Genomic DNA, 25,929 nt, shown 5'->3' on the forward strand with positions numbered 1-25,929 from the left:
ATACACATGTTTCATCCAGACTATAGCCTTGACCCCTTTCTTCCATTACATACCTGAAAACCAATAAGGAAATCCAGAATCTGAAATGCCTCCAAGGCTCCAACAAATTCATAAACAACAGAAACATTTTTAGAATCTAAAAGTTCACTGCACTCTCTCTCTCTCTCTACTACTACTACTACTACTACTACTACTACTACCACCACCACCACCAAGAAGAAGAAGCCAATGCGGCAGCCACTACATGGACAATCAATTTACCAAAAATAGTAGCCAAACATCCCTCAAATTACACCTGCCTTAAAAAGAAAGAACACATGGGATAGCATATTTCTACATAGTCATGAGGGGAAACTGAATTCTGCAGATGATCTCGGTTGAATACTAACACCAGCTAAAACCAATAACAACACCAAACATGACAAAGGAACTTCTAGGTGATTGTCTGACCAGCTAGAAATAGCAACTAAATCTCCTTAACATTGGACTCTAATGTTTTAGAAAGGAAAATACATTAGAAATTATAGTTCTAGACAGCCATGAAAAAGTGAGATGGTCAAGGCTGGAACATCTGTAATTGTAACACTCACTTGGGGCTAAACAGCAACAATAAGGAAGACAACATGGTAAGAGAGCTATCTCTGAAGTTACTTGACCTGCTAGAAATAGCAGCCAAAACTTAACTCTCATCCTGGCATTTTAAAAAGAGAATGTTTATATGGGATGGTCACTATTGGAATGTTTTTGGACATGTGTATTCAGTCAGGACTGAACTGGATAAGCAACATCGAAATGACACCAACAACACCAACACCATCATCAGTTCCTCACCTAGTCTGTGAAGTCTGTGCCACAAATGCAGACACAGATACATACATATATATACACACACACACACATACATACATACATACATCCATATATATATATATATATATATATATATATATATATACACATACAACACACGTCTTTCTAAATCCACTCACAAGGCTTTGATTGGCCCAAGGTTATAGTAGAACTCCACCCATCTAACACCCGTGGACACAGTCACAAAGTCAGAAAACAGCACAGCTCCCATGACTTCAGGAAACATTTTTTGATGCTGAGAGTTGCTGAAGCATGGAACAAACTGCCGGCATCAGTTGCTAGTTGTTGGAACATCCTTCAAAACTTCTATGCTTTCTGAGATTCGCCAACACTACACCTGATTTTCTCCCCTCCATACACACACAAGCATATATCTGACTCATGCATTGTTCGCTTTCCAAATATTTGTACATTACTGCATATACTCTGACAAGTTGTGGTGCACCTGAGCACTGTATACAGTAATTCCATTATATTATATAAGACACTTGCTCATAAACATAAAACAAACATCAATTTTATGTGTGCGTGTGTGTGTGTCTGTGTGTAAAAATCATCATATATCATCCACATTTTCGTGCTTGTGTGGGTCAGATGGAGTTTACTGATGCAGATTTTCTACAACCAGATGTCCCTCCTTTCACCAACCCTCACATCTTTCGAAGCAAAGTAATATTCGCCAGCAGATAGACATATTCTCGCAGAATACTGGAAATGAATGATGACAATGCTTGTATGACAACGTTACCCACCCCCACTTATAACTATCACATGATGTCAAGGCAAGGACACACACACATATGTAACAAGCTTTCAGTTTCTGCTTACCAAGTCCACAAACAAGGATTTGATCTCCTACCCTGATGTAATCTCCAGGGATACAGGCATCCAGCAACAGGACCAAGTGGAACTGAACCAGGAACCATGTGATTGGAAAGCAAGACCCTTACCACACACCTATGCCTGCATCTATAAAGATATATGTATATATGTATGTAAATGTTATATGTCTGCAATTAGTGAAGCAGAGCAAGATCTAGGAACAAGTGGGTGCCTGTAAGGCCTTTCTGGTAAGCGAACTGATAGGCATGTGTATGCATGGGTGGGTGCACACACAGGGGAGCTGTAGGCACTGCTATTAAGAACTAGTAATAGGTGCCGTACAGGGTTCTTCTTCTGAAGCTTAGTTCTACCACTTGTCCTACCATCACTACAACTATTGTTACAACCACCATCATCACCGACATTACTATTACCACCTCCAACACTATTATCACTGCCACTAATACTACCACCACCACCAAGATCTGGTCATCAAATCTAAATAGAGACTTCAAACTTGAAATCTTCAAAGCCACAGTCGAACCAATTCTACTATATGGCTCAGAAACCTGGACGTTATAAAAGAAGCTTGAGAGGCGGTTGGATGGAACCTACACTCGCCTCCTTATGAGAGCTCAAAATCTCTCGTGGAAGCGTCATCCAACCAAAATGCAAATATATGGGAAACTACCACCTGTGTCATCTCTTGTGAAAGGTAGGAGAGTCCAGTTTGCTGGACATTGTTGTAGAGCTGAAAAAGAGGTAATTTCTACTCTTCTCCTCTGGAAGCCATCTACTCGCAATACCAGAGGGTGCACACTCTCCTACCCTGATGTAATCTCCAGGGATACAGGCATCCAGCAACAGGACCTCCGTAATGCCATGATGGACCGTGAAGTCTGGTGTAGCATGGTAAATTCCATTGATTCAACCACGGTCGAACAATGATGAATGATGATGACCACCACCAATAACATTCTAACACGACTATGACCAACAAGGAAGTCTCTATGAAGATTGCTTGCTCTGCTAGAAACAGTAGTCAAATCTTCCTCAACACACATCCTATGGTCTCAAACAATAAAGGATAGATATAGTGGATAATGTAATTCCATGGGATGATCATGGCTGGAATACCTTTGTTCTTAGTTCAGTTCAGTCAGGGATGACCTTCGGCTAAACAACACATACCACCAAACTACCATCGCCGCCGCCGCCGCCACCGCCACCGCCGCCACCGCCACCGCCACCGCCACCACCATTTAATATTTATGAATAAAACTTGTGGAAATGAAGACCTGTCACAGAGCACAACAATGCCAAAATACTAAAAATCACCTAGTGTGATAGGCCTGACAAAAATACATTAGGTGTATAGTCCAACACACCCCTGAAAAGACAAGATGGTCATGACTAGATTGCCTTCGATCATATCTATTAGATTAGAGTTGACCTGTGGTTAAGCAGCGACATTTCACTACACAACATCAAGCATTATGTCACAATACATGAATGAACAAGTGAACCACCACATGGCCACTCGACCAGCTAGAAACAGCAGCTAAATCTCCCTCAAATAACACACAATGTTGAAAAAAAGAAGTACATATATAGGACAATATAGTTATAAACATACAGAAAAGCATAACAGTCAGGCTGAAAATGCCTTACATTAGATCTATAAGCTAAATCACAAACCTGAGATTAAATAACGACACTATGATACACATAGCATCAAATTATTCTACTTTTCATTACACAAAATATAGCAAATACTTTGTAGACACATTCATTCTTACAAACACAGCACACCCATATGCCCTCCATCTGCCAGGTGTTGCAACTGTGTCCCATATGTCACACTGCTCAAAACACTTATGCCTCACTAGAGCATGGCTTTTGTTAAACTTAGCGATGCTCTGGTAATCAAGCAAAAATTTGCTGACATACTTTGAATCGAAAGTTTCAAATTATCGCATCAATAATTCAAGGAAAATTATATTTTAACGTCAAAAGTTTAAGGGAAAAATATATAAAAAAATTATTGCTCAATTTGTATTAATCATACCTGTGTATAATAAAATTACGAATAAGATATTTTTTGATATGTTAAAGCAGTGATTCTCAACTGAGGTCCACATAAGATTTCGATTTTATAATTTATGTGCAACAAATTGGCACAGGAGTGGCTGTGTGATATGTAGCTTGCTTACTAACCACATGGTCCTGGGTTCAGTCCCACTGCGTGGCACCTTGGGCAAGTGTCTTCTACAATAACCTTGGGGCCACCAAAGCCTTGTGAGTGGATTTGGTAGACGGAAACTGGAAGAAGCCCGTCGTATGTGTGTGTGTGTGTATATATATATATATATAGGTATGTGTATGTGTATGTTTGTGTGTCTGTTTGTCCCCCCCAGCATCGCTTGACAACCTATTTCTCTACTACCCACAAGGGGCTAAACACAGAGGGGACAAACAAGGACAGACAAACGGATTAAGTCAATTACATCAACCCCAGTGCGTAACTGGTACTTAATTTATCGATACCGAAAGGATGAAAGGCAAAGTCGACCTCGGCAGTATTTGAACTCAGAATGTTACGGCAGACGAAATACGGCTACGCATTTCGCCGACGTGCTAACGGTTCTGCCAGCTCGCCGCTGGTGTGTTTACGTCTCTGTAACTTAGCAGTTTGGCAAAAGAGACCAATAGAATAAATACTAGGCTTACAAAGAATAAGCTCTGGGGTTGATTTGCTCAAATATAAAAGCAGTGCTCCAGCATGGCAGCAGTCAAATGACTGAAACAAGTAAAAGAGAGAATACTTCAACAATACACAAAATATTATCATAGATTTTTAAATACAATTTCTTATATTATTTGGACATAAAAATATAACAGAATTTCTTTGAAGATTGAAAGGTCCATCTGAGTAAAATAGGAATCAAAGAGGTCCATAGGTAAAAAAATGGTTGAGAACCACTGCGTATTTGTAGAGATTTTTTAAAGTCTTTAAATAGTATTTTAAAAATCCTCAACACACTGTTTATGTACTGAGGCCAAAATTGTCCTTCAACCCTTAAATTTCAACAGCCCATCTTGAACCTTAACTGCACTAATCTCACCAAGTTATCTCTAACACTGCAACGTATATGCTTATGCATATGGAAAGAGAGCAGAAACATGGAAGGATTGAAATGTATGGTTTATAGAGTATCTCAAGGTGTAGCCCAGATAGTGGCAACAACTATGTTATGGTGCACAGTGATGGGGCTACAGTGATGATCTCTGTGGCTTTTGGACCACCTCTAAAACTTATTCAAATTAAATACATTTGTTGGCTAATTTTTTCTGATATAAATAAGGACTGCTAGTGATGGAAATGAGGGCATGTGCGGGGATTTTTGTTTGATGCACAAAAGCTACATAATATAGAGTTTGTAGACCACTGAAAAATGGGCAAAAATCAAAACGAGCCATTTAAAATTAGAAATTGTTGATCCATGGCATAACCAATTTATATATTTATTATCTATTTGTAATAGTATTGGTAACAGAGAAAGTATTAGTTATAATAATGATCACTGAAGTATGGAACTGGTAATAGTGAAAATAGTAGCAATAGTTCTGTTTGATGAGGTGAGATGGCCCAATGGGTAAAATCCTCCAACCATCTGTTTATGTGTCATGGGTTAAAATCTGTTCCTGAAGTTCCTCTCTTTCTGAACAAAATGCTTTATTCAATATTATATTAGTTTACCTAGTTGTTATAATTTAACAGATCAAACTAATTCACTCTCTGACCACAGTCTGCTGGTCAGTTCCCCAAGCTATGAAGAATAAATATCAGATTAATCTAATACTACCAACTATAAATCAGTTCACCCACCACCAAAAAAAAAAAAAATGCATCAGATCAATCCAGTTCAGTCTCAGAGGAAAGTCCATCAGTTATTGGTCTGTCTCAGTCTTGATCACATGATGTTGGAGTTTTGATTATATAATGTTCAGTTACACATTAACTGTTTATTCTACATTATAGTTATCAAATACAAGAGATTCCTTGCTAAGCTCAAAGCCTGTTGAGGATTGACACTTTCATTTATTCTTGTTCAGCAAATATTCTGAGGTCAAGTTACTTAAGTATTACTCTTCTGCCTAATCAAAGACAACCTTGTATTGAGTAATTTAGAAGAGACAGGTGTGGCTGTGTGATAAGAAGTTTGCTTCGTAACCACATAGTTCCAGGTTCATTCTCACTGCGTGGCACCTTGGGCAAGTGTCTCCTACTATAGCCTTGGGCCGACCAAAGCCTTGTGAGTGGATTTGGTAGACAGAAACTGAAAGAACCCTTTCATATATATATATATATATATATATATATACTAGCTTAAGTACTCAGCATTGCTCAGAAGTTTAAAGAATATTAAAGGAAATAAATATATTTATTCCAATAAAAAAGATATTTTCAGAAAAGTTCTATCATATGACATGAGTATAAACAAAGTTATCAAAACAAATCCTGAAATCAATCACAGTTTAATTTTGAAGAACTTCTAAATATACAATGTTTTCAGTGTGTCCTGTAATTGGAGTACAAAGTAAAAGAGTTTTGGGACTTCCTACTGGTGAACATCCACCATATAATTGTCCATGAGAGAAGCAAGGAGAAGCAAGGTTAAGCCCAACAGCATTGAGAGATTGGGCTTGAGATTTGTTTATGGACGTAGCAAAACTTAGTTTCACTGGGTGGGAACTGGAGCTGTTTCAATTTACAGGTGATGTCAGATGGGATTAATGGGATCTGTAGAATGAAGATATAATCACCCTTATATTTCCCAAGAGAAATGAATTTTGGCAGTAAGGACTAAACCTAATGCTTCATTATCACAATTAAAAAATGATTATCTTTACTTTAAAGAAGAAGAGGTGGAGGTCGTAGACGTATGATGGAGAATTATTCAATATCGTGTTTGCTTCTATCAGAATTGTTTACCGATGTATACGACAAGTATGTAAAACATATTTCTGTTTTTGAAAAAAAGCTAAAACTTTAGTGGCATCCCCTAGAACCTTTCCCACGTAATGAAAAACCTTCATGCCAAATTTGGTACAGATTGATCCAGTAGTTTGGCCATGCCAATAGGCCGTGTGGGTAGGGGGAAATTGTAGATTTGATTTTGAATCAGAGGTAGGACCAATATCCAAGTAGAAATAGTAACATCGGATTTCAATATGAAATATCAAGTGTACTCTGGCTAATTTTATTAGGTCCATTCCACGAACAATTATTTGAATAACTCATGTCAATATCTCTAACTTAGGTCACAGGAATATTGAACTTTAAAACTTATAAAGTTTATCATATAAATTGGAAGATATCCTACAGTGTATAAGTGTGTGTCTGTATGAAGACCTTTCGTTATTTAAAAACCTGACTGTTTCTTTTTCGTTAAATCTCTTGTTTCATTATCACACTTAAAAGCATTTCAAAATCATTTACATTCAAAGCGAAAAAACAAAACTGATATAATTCCCAGGCAGCCAAATTTTGGTACAGATTGATCCAGTAGTTTGGCCATGCATAGATGAAACACACACACCATACTCACACACAGACAGTAAGAATAAAAGTGAAATTACAGTGTTATGGAAAGTGAAACTATTATACTGCAGCAAAGAAAAAAAAAAATCGGAAGCGTTGTATAGAGGGGCTACAAACAATTATTTGAATAACTCATGTCAATATCTCTAACTTATGACACAGGAATATTGAACTTTAAAATTTATAAAGTTTATTGAATAAATTGAAAGATTAGAAACACTGCCAGATCAGACTGGGCCTGATGCAGCCTTCCGGCTTCACAGTCCCCAGTTGAACCGTCCAACCCATGCTAGCATGGAAAGCGGATGCTAAATGAAATGATGATGATGATGATCCTACAGTGTATAAGTGTGTGTCCATATGAAGACCTTTCGTTATTTAGAAACCTTACTGTTTTTTTTTCCTTTAAATCTCGTTTCATTATCACAATTAAAAATGTTTCAGAATCATTTACCTTTAAAGCGAAAAAACAAAACCAACATACTTTCCAGACAGCCAGATCTGGTACAGATTGATCCAGCAGTTTGGCTGTGTATAGAGGAAACACACACACACACAGAGTAAGAATAAAGGTGAAACAATAAAAGTGAAACTAGCGTTATGAAAAGTGAAACTATTATACCACTGAAAAAATATCAGAAGTGTCATATAGGGTGTGCTACAGCCCCTATATGGAGAAGGGCCAAAATTTGACACCCCAACAACCATCTCTGAGTAGTAGAAAACCTTCATGCCAAATTTGGTATTATAACAATGCAAAAAAGAAAAAATTGGAAGCATTGTATAGGTGGGCTACAGCCCCCTATATGGGCAAGGGTCAAAATTTGAGCCCCACTAGAACTTTCCCTGAGTAATGAAAAACCTTCATGTCAAATTTGGTACAGACTGATCCAGTGGTTTGGCTGTGCATAGAGGAAACACACAGACAGACAGAAGATTTATATATGTGTGTGTGAGTGTGTGAGTATGTCTTTTATGTGTGTGTTTGCCCCACACCACTGCTTGACAACTTGTGTTGTATGTTTATGTCCCTGTACCTTAGCAATTTGGTAAGAGACAGATAGAATAAGTACGAGTGGGGAGGGTTGATTTGTTCAACTAAAACCCTTCAAAGCACTGCTCCAGCATGGCCGCAGTCAAATGACTGCAACAAGTGAAAGATAAAAGATAATATAACAACAATAATTTCAACTGATTTACAAATGTAGTCTAATACAGTGTCTCTTTCCCCTTCTCTATCTCTTACACACACATGGACACATATACATGATGTTTTGAAACTAGATTAAAAAAAAACATCAACCATTGTGACAGAGGCGGGAGATATGGAAGTGCTCTATTTTTATCCTGACAAAGTCACTGACCATCGGTCAATGATCTTGTAAAATAGTGAAAACTCATTTATCTTTAATGAAACTGAATCACTGTCAGCATGTGTTGAACAAACAAGTCTGGCTGTGTTCTAACAGACTGGCTCAATCAAACAAAGATTTACCCCTACACTTACAATGTGTGTGTGTGTGTGTGTGTAAGTATGGTTCTGTGTAAGTGTGTATAAACATACATACGCACACCACATATGCAGAGATAGACTCTTCTTTTGGTTTCATCATATGAGGATCCAACAACCTACACTTTCTTTGTTAGTCATAATGCTTATGCATATATATTAGTGACATCTATATTTCTGCTTTTCAGTTGTAAATTGTGAAGAAGCCACTTTCATTATTATTATTATTATTATATATATATATGTATGTATACATCTTTATATATTTATATATTTATATGTGTATCATCATCAAGTATATAGACAGGGGTGTACAAGTAGGTTTAACTAAATCATATTAGAGGTATGAAAACCACAAGGATAGCCTTGCTTAAAATACCAAACATGTTGTCTGTATTTCATTAATACTATTATGTGTTTCGTCTTCTGCACACTAGGCTATCCCATGGTTTGATGTTTCTTGCTTAACCACACTGGATACAAGTATGGATTGTGAAACATGCTACTCAGCCCTAACTTTAGCTATGTGTGGCATTTTCCAGCACATATATATACTCTACACTGTTACCCACTAATCAGATGAGTCCTTCTACAGTAAGCATTTGCCATATCTGAATGGAGAAATAGTACCTAAAGTGTAAAATGTTGACAAGGGCATATATTTCATAGGAGATCTTACAAAAATGACCTTATGAGAATTTATTTTAATGCACATCATAACATGCCACTAGTCAGAAATAGATATTGAAAATCAACAACATTTATTTATGGTTGAAATTATAAAAACAACAATAGGAGGAATACAGCACAAAAAAAATATAGGAATTAAAGATTTATCCAGGAAAATGGACAGAAATATAAAAATAAATATAAAATATATCATTTGGAAAAGAGAGCTACATGAGAAGGAGCTATTCAAAAGGCTATCATATTTGATACGAAAAAAAATTATGGTTAATATCACAGGAAGAAATTCTTTGATAATAGCAGTGTGTGGAACATTCAAGAAACTAAATTTAACAACCAAAATTGAACCTCAGGAACTACTGTACTACTAGCTTGAGTGCAGATTGTGTCTTATGTAGAAACTCAGATCTACATAAGATATATGGATGCACACAAAAGGGGTACATTAGTCAAGGGTACATGGAAATAAAATCATAAGAGGACATAGCATCAATCCATACACCCTGAAGATATACTATGCAGGCATGGATGAAAAAAGAGGATAATGGGTTTCAGACACTAAAAAGGCAGAAGTGGAAGACATCAACTTGACATGAGGATTCAACAATCATTTGTCACACTCATAGTTATTCATATCATGTGATAGTATAATGCAGGTAGTCTCTTTAGATAGATATGGGCCAATATTAAAAAAAAAAGGTTACATTGGAATTATTTGTAATAAGTTTAAAATAAGCTATAATTGTCATGCTGATTTCATTTGTAATCCTGAAAGAAACAGTGCTTCATAGTCTAGATTTATAAGGAAGTTATAGGACCAAAATATACCCTTTGAGCTGAAAAAGAATTATTTAAAAAAGGCAAAACCATACATCTATACACAGGAAACAAAAAATCTTTTAACATTTTGTACAGTTGAGGTATCTGAAATATTCTTTACCAAAGATGCCCTACTCAATAAATCCCCACTGCCCAAAAGAAAATAATATCATACAACCATAAAAATTCCTAAACATTCTTACAATCACCAATCTCATAAACATCAAGCTGCGTAAATTGCTTTCTTCCAAAATCAAGTTTATCTTTGTTTGCTATTTTCTCTACAACTGTTAGCATATTTTCTGAGAGTTATGAACTTTTACTCAACAATAAAGTTTGAAGATTTATATATGTTTGTGTCCTTAGCTATACCTATATTACAAGTCCCAATGGTCACAGTTTTTATGTTCTGTTATAATTTGTGTGTGCAAACTGATGCTTATCATGTTCTACATCTTGCTTAGCTAACAATCATATAAATACATGTAGCTCCACCTACTAATAAATATTATATTTCTACCATGTTGAACATGTTTCTTATCTGACTATTGAATAGCTACCTGTTGTTTCACCTACTTGAACCAATTTTGATACATTTACATTTTTAGTTCACTACCAAATATACTTTTTCTTTTAAGTTTCAGAAGCCTTCTTCCAATATTATTTTATCATTATATCAATGCTTTCTTTTTTTGTTTCTTTAAATGTTTGCTATTTGCTAAAATGAAGTCGTGTAAATCCTGCCAAGCTTCCATCATAATAGTGAAGGCACATGGCTTAGTGGTTAGGGCGTTCGGCTCATGATCATAAGGTTGTGAGTTCAATTCCCGGCAACGCATTGTGTCTTTGAGCAAGACACTTTATTTCATGTTGCTCCAGTCCACTTGGCTGGTAAAAATTAGTAGCACCTGTATTTCAAAGGGCTGGCCTTGGCACATTCTATGTCACACCGAATCTCCCTGAGAACTACATTAGGGGTACACATGTCTGTGGAGTGCTCAGCCATTTGCATGTTAATTTCATGAGCAGGCTGTTCCATTGATCGGATCAACTGGAACCCTTGTCATTGTAACCAACAGAGGGCCCTATGTCCAACATGTATAATATACATTTGTATTTACTGCTCTTTCATTTCTCTTCCTATCTTTATTACTGCATTGTTAGAATGTTGATTTTATATAATTTACTATGAAGGTGGGTCTACCCAAAAACTATTTACCTATTGATTGTTTAATTCTTCACTATCTTGCATTAATAACTAGGCTCTGTGTGTACAAGAGATGATGTTGACAGCTTTTCCTCCTAATTTTTATATTTCATATAATAAAACTTAATTATATAATTTTTTTACTATCGTTTATAAGTACACCATCAGTGACATTTCTCAAACTTATTTAATTAATGGTAATTAAACAATTTTCGTTGTTCTTTTTTCCTTGACTTTCAATGTTTCTTAATATTTATTTTCATATTAGCTACACTTAACTAAATTATATAAATTCGACTCACAGTTACTGGTTATAAAATTCTTAGATATTTTGATACAATACTTTGAATACAAGGTGTGAAAATACACACACACATTTGTATAGATTTGGAGAAGAGATAAATTACATAAATCAGTATGCAAATGTAAAATACTCTTTAATGCATTATAACTTGAAAGGCTGATAATTCCAGTACTCCGAGTTTCATGTTTTTGATTATTCAGCTGGTAATCGAAACCCATTTTCTCTGTTGTTCAAATAATTTGGAAATGTTACATGAAAGTAATGAAGAAAAGGCCTGTCTTTATGATTTTCTTTAAAGAAATCATGCAAGAAATACGTGTAAAAATGGTTGTTTCGAGTTCACATTTAACATTTCATGTTCCTGTGGAGATACTCTAAATATCTTAAACTTCATTCAAGTAAGGTCACTCTGAGAGCTGTCATCATAAGATTGCATTGTTATTAAAGTAATATATAAAAATTCTAACTATTTTAAAAGATGTTACATTTTAAAGACAATATATGTACGAGAGCTTGTGTGTGTGTGTGCTTGAAGAGGTAACCATGTATCAACCCTACAGCAAGACACCAGTTCCTGTCCCCCTATCATTCCATCACCTAGCATAACGCCACCTTTCTTGATACTATCCACCCCCAACTCAATTGAGGGGTCAGGTCTTGGGAGTCACTTGGTAACTCACTAGTGTTGGTACCATGTAAAAAGCATCCAGTACACTCTATAAAATTGTAGGCATTAGGAAGGGCATCCAGCTGTAGAAACCATGCCAAAGCAGACATTCGAGCTTGGTGCAGTCCTTTGGCCCACCATCTTCTGTTGAACCACTCAACCCATGCCAGCATGGAAAACAGATACTAAATGATGATGATGATGATGTAATATCAGGTTTCAATTTTTATTTCAACAACGTGTCTTTACTAGTATCTTGTATTTATAATTTTTTTTACATTACATCTTAATTTAATTCACGTTCACTTGTTTTCATTAAATTTTAACCAATATTATACTTAGCCACTTATTATTTTTCCTTTTTATTCAAACCAAGTATATATTGTATTTCAGTTTGTCTTTTGAATTCATACTCAATATTTTTATTCCTGCTTCATTTATTTATGTTTTTCTCCCAATATATCTTCAAGAATTGTTTAAGGTAACTTACACAAGTATTTCTAAATATAGTAAGACTAATTTTTATGTCTTGACAAACCATAGACTTATTATGTTTGATTCTATAATTTAGTTGTAAGACAAATATTAGTTTTTGACAAGAAATAACTATAAGATTATTTTGTTTGACTATTCAATCTTTAACTTCCTTAATTTCTGTTTGTTTCTCGGATGTTCCATTCACAACAGTCGATCAAATAACTTTATCATCATGATCATTTTAACATCCACTTTTCCATGCTATTGAGGTAGACTGTCTATGGCCAGATGCCCTTCCTGTCACCCATGAATGGATGAATGAATAGACAGACAGATAGATAGTTAGGTAGATATCTACATATACATAGTGTGATAGTTGTGGCTGCAGTGGTGATCATCATCATCATCATCATCATTTAGCGTCCGCTTTCCATGCTAGCATGGGTTGGACGGTTCAACTGGGGTCTGGGAAGCCAGAAGGCTGCCCCAGGCCCAGTCTGATCTGGCAATGTTTCTACGGCTGGATGCCCTTCCTAACGCCAAGTGCCCTTCCTAACACCAACGGATAGTAGTCAATAAGTGAAACTTCAAGTCCCAGTCAACTTGACTTCTTCAATAAATTTGATTCCTTTCTCAGTAAATGTTCCTTATGTATTGTTAGGCAGTTCTGAAATAACAACCTTGTTTAAACACATACACACACACACACATATGCACACACTACAATTTCTTAATTTTTTGTTCTATGGATTGAATAGTTGTAGAGGTGAGGACATTTTTGAAACAAGGGTTAATTGCAATTGCACAAAAAGCTGGTTGAGTTCATACATGCTGAGAAAAATAATGAATCTAATTTTACAAATTCATTAGGTATAGAACTTATAAATTACTGATTTGGGTTAAGATTTAAACTATTCTTTTCATGTGTGCTTTTAGAAACTTTCACAGCAAATGGTTTTACAGTCAAGAGAGTGAAATTTTGCCAGTGGGCAAATGATTTCTCGCTTCTGAGTTAAGGGAACCCCATTTGATCATAGGTTTCCCAAATCAAGTCTGACAGGAGGCTAAACAACAAATATAATTAAAAGAAGTCATTGGCAGTGTTGTTAATTAATAGACATTAAAACTAGGAATGTTGTGAAAGTGCATCTAAAGATCCAGTCTCTAGCAATGCATCAATTCTAACAACAATGCTTTCTATGGAAACAATGCAAGCTAATTGCACTCCCAAAATGATAAAAACCATGATTTAAACATCTAAGAGGGAGTCAGTGATGGTAATACATGTCTCTTGAACATAAGCTAAATTAAGAACTGCTGGAAACTTAGCAGGCATCTTCCAAGAAATTAAATAAATATTTCTTAACAAAATGTATAAAACATCACAATTAAATGAAGTAGAGCAGTGTGATGTCCATGCATTCGTCAAGCATAATTTTGAGATGAGGAAATATATACACATCTTTCTATATACATCATCATCATTATCATTTTATAACTACTTATAGACACCGGTATGGCTGTGTGGTTCAGAAGTTCATTTTACAACCATGTGGTTTTGGGTTCAGTCCTACTGCACAGCACTTTGAGTAAGTGTCTCTAACTAAAGTTTTTGGCAGACTAAAGCTTATAAGTGGATCTAGAAGAAGGGAAACTGAAAGATGTTTAGTATAAAAGAGAATATGGAAAGAGGATTGGGAAGAGTGAGTAAGTTTATAAGTGTGAGAGCAAAGTGGCAGATGCTTGGAGATGGGGGCAGAGGTGAATAATGGACAAGAGTAGCTGTGTGATTGAAGTTAAATATCAATTGAGTGGTGGGGAGGAGTGATCCAAGGAGTGATCCAAGAAGGAAGAGGTGCCGTGTGGTAGTACAGAAAGGGTAGAGAGCAGCAGCAGTAGAATAAACTGATAAATTACATCATTTCCCTATTTGTAATCTACCTACAGGTTTATTATACTACTGCATGCACCCTCGTTATTATACCACTACTCTGCATGTGTGTGCATGTTTGGATCTCTTTGTCTTGACATCATGCAATAGTTGTAAATGAGTGTCACTATCTTACAAGTCATTCATTTCCAATCTTCCATTAAAAGATATCCAGCCAGGGGAAAATTTTACCTGGTTTCAAAACAGGTGTGGTTTGGCCAAGAAAAAAAATCTGTCTCCATGAATTTAGCATGAGTCACAGAAGCATGAAAATGTGGACATTAAAATAACAATGATGATTTCCATGATGGCGGCTTTGATTGGATTTGTCATCAGTTCTTATTTGCAGTTACCGCTCTCTTAGTTTCAGTACCAAATCTTGCCTTCACATTCCATTTATCTTTGGTATGGTTTCTCTGGCTGGAAGACTTTCCAAAGACTAGTCCTTTTACAGAATGTATTAAATACATTTTATCATAGCACCAGTAATAAAAAGGTTTTCTTGTTTTTGGCAATACTAAAGAGTCTTTTCTGCCCAATGTTGTTTCTGCTTACCAACCCTTTGAGAGAGGGCATTTGACACATTTTATTGTGGTACCAGTACCAGAGAAGTTACCTCATACCAAGCAAGGCTAGAGAGCTCTAAATATTTCCAGCCATTCAAAGCAATGTGATTGAGAGAGTGGATGAAAAGGTGGAAGATGAACCACTATAATAGGAGAAAGAGAGTGTCAGGGGATGAGAGTAACGGAGGGAGATAGTACTGGAAGAAGAGATAGGCAGTTACATTTTGGTCATTGGTAAGGAAGTTGAAAAGAAAAACAGCAAGAGTGGCAGAAGAGAGAAATGTGAGAGAATGATCCAAAGCAATAAAGGTTAATAAGAGTGAAAGAAGATGAGAGAATGAGGGAGAGAGAGAGAGAGAGAATGAGGGAGAGAGAGAGAGAGAATGAGACAAATGGTGTCAATCCGTATCTGTCAATTTATTTAACTACTTCTCAGTCTAACCATTTGCTGTATACTTTTTAGTTGAACTCCCATATATCTGCCCTTATGTTTACCTGTCCATCTGCTTGTTTATCCATTTAGCTATCTCTATCCAGCCATCGTATGTGTCTGTCAGACATTCATTTTATTGCTGGTTTAGTTCTGTCTGGTTTAGTGATAGTCCAAACTTTTTAATATATGCCTGCCTGTCTCCTACAGTAGCTAAATATTCATATAATTATTAATTTACTGGATATTAATAGTTATCGCCATACTAATATGGCAGTCTATAAATATAAGACTAAAGCTGTCGCTGATTAGCTCCAAGATGCCATCACCTCTAGCTAGCTATATGACACACGAACCTGCATCCATTACAACCTTCGAACAGGGGAGGTTAGCCGCTTCACCTTGCTAGTCAGACATCTGCAGACATGTTTCAGGGTTGTTGCCCTTTATCAATGCAGCGAAGTCAGAACCAGCAGGTGTCGCTACTGACCGTCTGTTCAAAGATTTTATTTACCTAGTTACAGTGGAATACATCCACTTGTTTTCAATAATAAAAATATTAAAATTTCAAACCCCTGTTCGAAGGTTGTAATGGATGCAGATTCGTGTGTCATATAGCTAGCTAGAGGCGGTGGCCTCTTGGAGCTAATCAGCGACAGCTTTAGTCTTATATTTAGACTGCCATATTAGTATGGCGATAACTATTAATATCCAGTAACGCTGCCGTAATCTCCTTTAGAGAGACTTAGTAATTTTAATATTTCTATTATTAATTTACTTTTAGGTAAGGAAGTAGAAGAAAATGAATAAGGGAAAGAAAACAATTAAATCGAGTTACAACCATATATTTATTTGTAGTATATGTAGAAAGGTACACATGATGTTGTGAAACTGACAATGAAACAGTATGATGTGTGTGTGTGTGTGTGTGTGCATATGTTGAGAGGCAATAGGGCTATGGTAACATCATAGTGAGCTGGGTCAGGGAAAGGATGTTTCACTCCATCGCTAAACCCTGAACATCCTTTCAAGACCTTTGCCGGTGATTATGGAGAAAACTAGACATCTGCAGTGACCATCTTTCACACACTAGGAAAACAGGAATATTTCCATGGTGAAGGGACAGTTTGTCCACCATGGAATATAACTTATATAATTTCACACACACACACACAAATATATATGCATATGTATACATAAATGATTTATGTGTATAATATATATGTAACAACACATGTGCATTTCTCAGACTATTCTTTTCCTTCTCTCTGGACATTTTCCTGTGTCCTCTTTCCAACAAGGAGCCATACTTGAAATGTCCCACCGCTCCGCTTTTTCCCTTTCTCTGAACATCAATCAAATATATATACACTGTGTATGTTCTTTTGACTTTTGCTGGTTTTCCTGTTTTTGTTTTTAATTTACCTATATACATGTGTAAGTGTGAGTGTGTGCGTGTGTTATTTATGTATGTATCTAACTACCTCTCCCCCCACCCTCTCTCTCTATATATATATATATATATATATATAATATATATACAAAATGTAGTTCTGATATTTCAATATGCAGTCAGCGTCAGTGCAAAATACTTGATTCGACCTAACCTTAGGTCACTTCACAGTTGGTGATGGGTGAGGGTGGAATAGATTATCAGATTATAAAGGGAATGTTGCCTGAGAAAGACCTGGAATAAAGTTGAGGCTGGATAGAAGAATTATCTCACATCTGCTTAACATCCCACAACTAAAACCAAAACCAAACAACTGCCTGCTCCCCAAGATTCCAAGATTCAAACACATCTGTAGGAGAAGGGTTGCACTCTCTCTCACTCTCTGTGTTAAGTGGATTTTCAGTAAGGCATGAATGCCACTAATTACCAACAATCATCATTTGCTTTGATCAGAACGAAACATTGTTTCTCAGTAGGTGGAACTCACCTGCTGTTTCTTACAGAAGATGTGAAACTCAATATGTTTGTACCACAAGCCAAACACGCTTATAAGGGATTATAATTAGAGTAGTTAGTCGGTGGGTAACTAGTTGGGGTGGGTGGGTGAAAGAGACAAAGAATGAAATCCGAACTCACCTTTGCACTGAAATCCTTGCTTGCCAAATCCCCTGCAAATATATATATGGATATAGATATATAAATATTTATTTATACATGTACAATGATATATAAACACACTTTCATCTCTTTATATTTTGAGTGAAAAATTATAAGAAACATATATAAATATACATAAAGTATCATATATATAAATGTATATGAAATAGTAAATATATATATATATATAGAAATATACATTAAATAGCATATATATATATATATATATATATATATATAATAGCATATATATATAATAAATGAAAAAATGTATTGTAAACAAACAATGACAGGTAAAAAACATATTACCATTTGGTTGATAACTTATGAGGAATTAGAGACCTTCTGTATCTGTCTCCTGTCCAGTTGTACACTCAGTATAGGTATACATTTTTTACCTGTCATTATTTATTTACAATACATTTTTTCATTTATTAAGTAACGGAACACAGGACACCCTGACTTTTATTAACAGTAAGTTTTTATATATATATATGTTGAGACCGCCTTTGGTCATGACTGACCGTGGGATTGCACCTAGAAAGTTACTCTCCTAGGCACAAGTCCAGGCAAGGTTGCTTATGGAAGACCAGCAGTCGCCCATGCATACCGACCTCCTCTCTCCACGCCACCAGTGTTATCCAAGGGAAAGGCAAAGGGGCCGATACAGCTTGGCACCTGTGACGTCGCAACTCATTTCTACAACTGAGTGAACTGGAGCAATGTGAAATAAAGTGTCTTGCTCAAGAACGCAACACACAGCCCGGTCCGGGATTCGAACTCACAACATCACAATCGTAAGCTCGATGCTCTGACCACTGAGCCATGCACCTTCACATTTATATATATTTATATATTGATAGATAGATAGATAGATAGATATTCTCTTTTACTTGTTTCAGTTATTTGACTGTGGTCATGCTGGAACACCACTTTTAGTTGAACAAATCAACCCCCATGACTTATTCTTTATAAGCCTAGTACTTATTCTATCGATCTCTTTTGCCGAAATGCTAAGTTACGGGGACGTAAACACATCAGCTTCAGTTGTCAAGTGATGGTAGGGGGACAAACACAGACACACACACACACATATATATATACATATACGATGGGCTTCTTTCAGTTTCCGTCTACCAAATCCACTCTCAAGGCTTTGGTTGGCCCGAGGCTATGGTAGAAGACACTTGCCCAAGGTGCCATGCAGTAGGACTGAACCCAGAACAATGTGGTTGGTAAGCAAGTTACGCACCACACAGCCACTCCTGCACCCATATATGTATATATAAATAAATAAATAAATAAATGAATATATATATAATAAATGAAAAAATGTATTGTAAACAAACAATGACAGGTAAAAAACATATTACCATTTGGTTGATAACTTATGAGGAATTAGAGACCTTCTGTATCTGTCTCCTGTCCAGTTGTACACTCAGTATAGGTATACATTTTTTACCTGTCATTATTTATTTACAATACATTTTTTCATTTATTAAGTAACGGAACACAGGACACCCTGACTTTTATTAACAGTAAGTTTTTATATATATATATGTTGAGACCGCCTTTGGTCATGACTGACCGTGGGATTGCACCTAGAAAGTTACTCTCCTAGGCACAAGTCCAGGCAAGGTTGCTTATGGAAGACCAGCAGTCGCCCATGCATACCGACCTCCTCTCTCCATGCCACCAGTGTTATCCAAGGGAAAGGCAGAGGGGCCGATACAGCTTGGCACCTGTGACGTCGCAACTCATTTCTACAACTGAGTGAACTGGAGCAATGTGAAATAAAGTGTCTTGCTCAAGAACGCAACACACAGCCCGGTCCGGGATTCGAACTCACAACATCACAATCGTAAGCTCGATGCTCTGACCACTGAGCCATGCACCTTCACATTTATATATATTTATATATTGATAGATAGATATTCTCTTTTACTTGTTTCAGTTATTTGACTGTGGTCATGCTGGAACCACCACTTTTAGTTGAACAAATCAACCCCCATGACTTATTCTTTATAAGCCTAGTACTTATTCTATCGATCTCTTTTGCCGAAATGCTAAGTTACGGGGACGTAAACACATCAGCTTCAGTTGTCAAGTGATGGTGGGGGGACAAACACAGACACACACACACACACATATATATATATATACATATACGATGGGCTTCTTTCAGTTTCCGTCTACCAAATCCACTCTCAAGGCTTTGGTTGGCCCGAGGCTATGGTAGAAGACACTTGCCCAAGGTGCCATGCAGTAGGACTGAACCCAGAACAATGTGGTTGGTAAGCAAGTTACGCACCACACAGCCACTCCTGCACCCATATATGTATATATAAATAAATAAATAAATAAATGAATATATATATATATATATATACATGCACACATAAAAGAATAAATAGTATGTAGCTGTCTGTCTGTCCAACTAGCTAACTGCCTGCTTGCCTATCTATCTATCTACCTTGCAATCTATACACACACAAATATATATATAATTGTATGCATATATATATAATTTTCTTCCTTTTATATGGATGCACACTTCACTCACACTCATTCGCATACACATGTATGGGTGTGCAAGTGTAACTCTGTGTGTGTGTGTGTGAGTCCATTCCCCAAAAGAAAACTATCAAAGAATTATGTAAAAAAAAAATTCTTTATTAAAATAACATACACTGACACATGTAAACGCTGCCATCGAAATGAAAGATTATTAGCTAATTCCCTTGTACTGGCATTTACATGTGCATGCATCTATTCACACACATATACATATTTAAATAAAGATGTGTGTGTGTAATTATATATGTATGTATATGTAGTTATATTGGTATTAGTATGCATATTTAGAATTGTTTATAAAAATACATAAATCCGGAAGAGGAGCACATTCTAAGAGCAGTAAATATTATAGTAGGGTAGGCCCCATAAACCAGCCTACTCCACTAATATATATATATATATATATATATATATATATATATATATATATGAGATAATGGTGTCATTGAGACCCAAATGTGTCAGGTAATGCTGAATAAGTGCTATAGACAGACCATAGTTAAGTTCCAGGTTCGGTAATTTTGCGAATAAGGGATTCAACGTTGGTTCTATGTCACCATATGTATATAAGAATTCTTTGCTAATGACATAAAAAAACAAGGCTGTGTAGATATTAGAGCATTTATAGATAGAAGGTCTTACAGCTGCTTCCAGGATATTTATTAATTATATCCCTTCATCGGAGACGGTGTGAGGGGAAAATTAAGGCATAGTTAGTTTAGATGTGATACAAAATAGAGAGTGGGGTGGAGGAAAGAAAATAGATGCAAGATATGTAGGGATATTGAAGTTGTAGATCCATTTTTTAGGCAGAATGGTATATAGCTAAGATTCCATTACCCTATGAGTAAAGTCCAAAAGTCCAACAGAGTTTAAAATGGGTCCTCTCAAATATAGAGTTTATACACAATGTAAGATTCCGACGCCTTAGGAGTGAGATCCAGCAGTTTTTAACCATCCTCTCACACCGTCTCAATTAACAAATATCCTGGAAACAGCTGTAAGACCTTCTATCTATAAATGTTCTAATATCTATACGCCTTGGTTTTTTTTATCTCATTACGCAAAAAATTCTTATATATATATATATATACATATATATATATATATATATATATATTCAAAATGTGACTGCGTGTGTACCGTTGGGTATTTTTTTCCTCTGTCTTCCCTTCTCTGGATCTTTCCTTCTCCTATGTTTCCGACGAAGAGCTCCGCTCGAAACGTTAAATCCTCCTTCTTTCCTGAGCATCCAATAACACTACATTTGTTCCACGTCCTCGCGTTGTTGTGTTTTCTCTTTGTGCTTCCTTGTTTGGATTCACTTTACACACACCCACCCACCCACCCAGCCGTCTTAGGCTCCTTCCCTCCTCCACACTTGGCCGATGCATTGCATAGCAAGAAGTCTGCAGTCACCTCAGTTTTCAGCATAGTCACTGCATCTTCCCAAATGATGCCAAGTTGCTTCAGATCATCTTTGAAAGAGGTCAGCTATGTCTCATAGAGTCCCCCTCTTTCTGGGAGTACCCATGGTACAGCTGTCTTAGGCACCCTTTCTTCTAGCAGCTAGAAAACAAGACCTGCAAGGCTCACTCTTCTTTCGGTCTCTATTCCTGCACCTTGCACAGATGGACTCTTCTCAGGAGTTCCATGTTTGTTATTCGCTCCATCTACACCATTGATGGAATGCATTCAATCTCTGAGTTTTCCAATTTTTTCACACACAGATGCTGTTGGCAGGACAATACTCTGATACAGCAGAATCTTCAAATGATTGCTAATTGAAGTGCTAGCCCAGATCTTGCTGACCCTATTGCTCAGCATATCCATGTTATATTTGAGCTTATTACTCAGTACATCACTGTTCTGTCCTACTCTGTCTTAACCAATTCTTTCATACTCTATTCTCTCAGCAACATTTTTCTCAACAATGTTCCCACTGAGTCGAAGCGAATATTAGTTTTGCAAGGTGCATAACAACCTCATTAGTGCTTGTTACATAAAGAAAAGAAAAAAAGCACTTCCTGCCTTAATAGTTCCTGTCAAGCTGTCCAACTCATGCCAGAATAGAAAACGGACGTGTGATGATGATGATGATGATGATACTCTGTAGTAGGCATTAAGAAATGCATCCAGACATAGACAACATGTCAAAGCAAACAATGAAAACTGATACATTCCTCAAACCTGCCAAACTTTCCAACCCATACCATCATGGAAGATGGACATTAACTGCTAATGATGATGAAATATGGTATATAATATATATATATATACTCTTTTTACTCTTTTTCTTGTTTCAGTCATTTGACTGTGGCCATGCTGGAGCACCGCTTTTAGTCGAGCAAATTGACCCCAGGACTTATTCTTTGTAAGCCTATCGGTCTCTTTTGCTAAACCGCTAAGTTACGAGTACGTAAACACACCAGTATGGGGTTACAAACACAGACACACAAACATATACACACACATACATATATATATAGATATATACGACAGGCTTCTTTCAGTTTCTGTCTACCAAATCCACTCACAAGGCTTTGGTCGGCTCGAGGCTCTAGTAGAAGACACTTGCCCAAGGTGCCACACAGTGGGACTGAACCCAGAACCATATGGTTCGTAAGCAAGCTACTTACCACACAGCCACTCCTACGCCTATATATCATCATCATCATCGTTTAACGTCCGCTTTCCATGCTAGCATGGGTTGGACGGTTCAACTGGGGTCTGGCAAGCCCGAAGGCTGCACCAGGCCAGTCAGATCTGGCAGTGTTTCTACAGCTGGATGCCCTTCCTAACGCCAACCACTCCGAGAGTGTAGTGGGTGATTTTATGTGCCACCGACACAGGTGCCAGACGAGGCTGGCAGACGGCCATGCTCGGATGGTGTTTTTTATGTGCCACCGACACAGGTGCTAGACGAGGCTAGCAGACGGCCACGCTCGGATGGTGTTTTCGGTGTTTTCTTATGTGCCACGGACACAGGTGCCAGACAAGGCTGGCGAACGGCATAGATATGTGATTGCTTACTATGTACTATGTAATATAAGATAATGTCTAATCTCATATTTTTACTGTTGTGAAGATTTTGGGGCAGTGCACTACATCCTTGAGAAAGGCACTTCTTTTCGACCCACCCACCCCCAGTGTTTACAGCTGAAATGAGTACCATCAATAATTCAGGGTTAGCCTCATAGCAGACTGGAGTCTGGTCTAAGGAAGAGTCTGGTACACCCAGTTGATTATACATCTTGCAGACGAGGATAAGCTCCAGACCAGTGAACTTGTAGGCTTCAGACATACAGATAGGTATGCATAATAATACATGCACAGACTCACCCTTGCATATATATATATATATGCATGTAGATATAGAGATTAGCAGGTGTGGTTGTGTAGCAAGAAGCTTGCTTTCCAACCAAATGATTCTAGGTTCAATCCCAACCAAAGTGTTGTGAGTGAATTTGGTAGATGGAAACTGAAACAGGCCTATTGTGTCAGCATGTGTGTGTATATATATATATATATGCAGCATGAAATTTTGTCAGTGAACAGGTCACGGTCTCAAAGTGATGAAAATATTTAGACAAATTAAATTTAAATGTTGAAAGTGACTCTGACGGTTTTTGTGTGTTTTTAAATGGCTTAGAAACACCTCCCACACTGCAACTGTTTTTGTTACAGCACACGATCTCAGATCAGGCCACTTGCTATGCAAGTACATCTCTGTAACATATATATATATATATATATATATACACACACATACATACATATGTGTGTGTGTCTTTGAGTCAGTGTTTGTCTTCCATTATCACATGGCAACTGGTATTAGTGTGTTTACACCACCCCATAACCTAGCAGTTCAGTAAAAGAGACTGATAGAATAAGTACTAGGCTTTAAAAAAAAGTCCTGTGGTTGATTTGTCCAACTAAAAGATTCTTCAAGGGGTGGTGCTCCAGCATGGCCGCAGTCAAGTGACTGAAACAAATTAAAGACAAAAGATATAGATAGCTCTTATATATATATATATATATATATACTCTCTTTTACTTGTTTCAGTCATTTGACTGCAGCCATGCTGGAGCACCGCCTTTTAGTCGAGCAACTCGACCCCGGGACTTAACGGGGACGTAAACACACCAGCATCGGTTGTCAAGCAATGCTAGGGAGACAAACACAGATACACAAACACACACATATATATATATATATATACATATATACGACAGGCTTCTTTCAGTTTCCGTCTACCAAATCCACTCACAAAGAATTGGTCGGCCCGGTGCTATAGCAGAAGACACTTGCCCAAGGTGCCACGCAGTGGGACTGAACCCGGAACCATGTTGTTGGTTAGCAAGCTACTTACCACACAGCACCCACACACACATATGTCATCATCATCATCATTACCACTTTCCATCTGATACATGGAGCAACAGAGATAAACTTGTAGCTTTGTCACTAGGTATGTCCTATTCTTCTTCTGGCATATGTATAAGGTCAGGCCTATCCTGATTCTGTTTACATAATTCATGAACTGGCTGCTCATTACTATTTCTCGGCAGTCAGGTGTAAATAATTGAATCCTGACAATCCTTTTAATGCAAACCAGAACTAATTGATTAACTGACCTTTCCTGAGACCCTTGTTGTTTAATCTCAGGTGTATGTGAGTGATAGGGGTGGAAATTCTAATGTTTTCATAAAACTTTTAAAACTTGATTGTAACTTTGTTTATAAATTTAATCTTTTCTTGTACATGCAGTACTGGTACTCTAGTTGGTGTGTACATATATATATATATATATATATTATATATATATATATATATACACGTGCACATACGCACACACACATGCTGTTGGTGATTTCCTTCTTTGGACTATTCCCTTTCTCCTTTCCGATGAAGAGCTATGCTCGAAATGTCAAACTCTCTCCTTTCACTGAGCGTCCTTTCACTGTGCACATCCTTTAGTCTGTTAATTTTACCTGTTTATTTGGATTATATATATACACACCACACACACATATACACACACACACATATACATACACACACATACACACAGTAACTTTACTAAAGAAGGCGAGAGAATCTCTTATCATCATCATCACATTTTGCTTATCCTTTCTCCATACTGGTATGGCTTGGATGAAAGACCTTGAGGTAGTATTTTGTAGTCAAATGCCTACCCTTATTTATTTTTAAAATGGTATAGAATTATATTATGTTAATGCATCCTTGTGCCAGTTTGTTTTTCTTTAAAACTAGTCTTAACAAGACTTTAAAAGAAAAAAACAAAAACAAGTTACTGGGAAGGGGGTTTCATTGATGAAAGCCC

The 25,929-nt window shown here is 36.8% G+C and overlaps 1 protein-coding gene across 4 annotated transcripts in view; it reads right to left on the reverse strand.

Moving 5' to 3' along the window:
• LOC115209909 (calcium-dependent protein kinase C) overlaps positions 1 to 25,929 on the reverse strand; it is a 385,995-nt gene that overhangs the window by 306,193 nt on the left and 53,873 nt on the right. For all 4 annotated transcript variants that reach the window (XM_029778506.2, XM_029778507.2, XM_029778504.2 and 1 more), the window contains exon 2: positions 17,984 to 18,015. In XM_029778506.2, coding sequence (XP_029634366.1) covers positions 17,984 to 18,015 — 32 coding nt within the window. The remainder of the gene's footprint in view (positions 1 to 17,983; positions 18,016 to 25,929) is intronic.

Source organism: Octopus sinensis, linkage group LG3 (genome assembly GCF_006345805.1).
Source record: "Octopus sinensis linkage group LG3, ASM634580v1, whole genome shotgun sequence".
Lineage (NCBI taxonomy): Eukaryota > Metazoa > Mollusca > Cephalopoda > Octopoda > Octopodidae > Octopus > Octopus sinensis.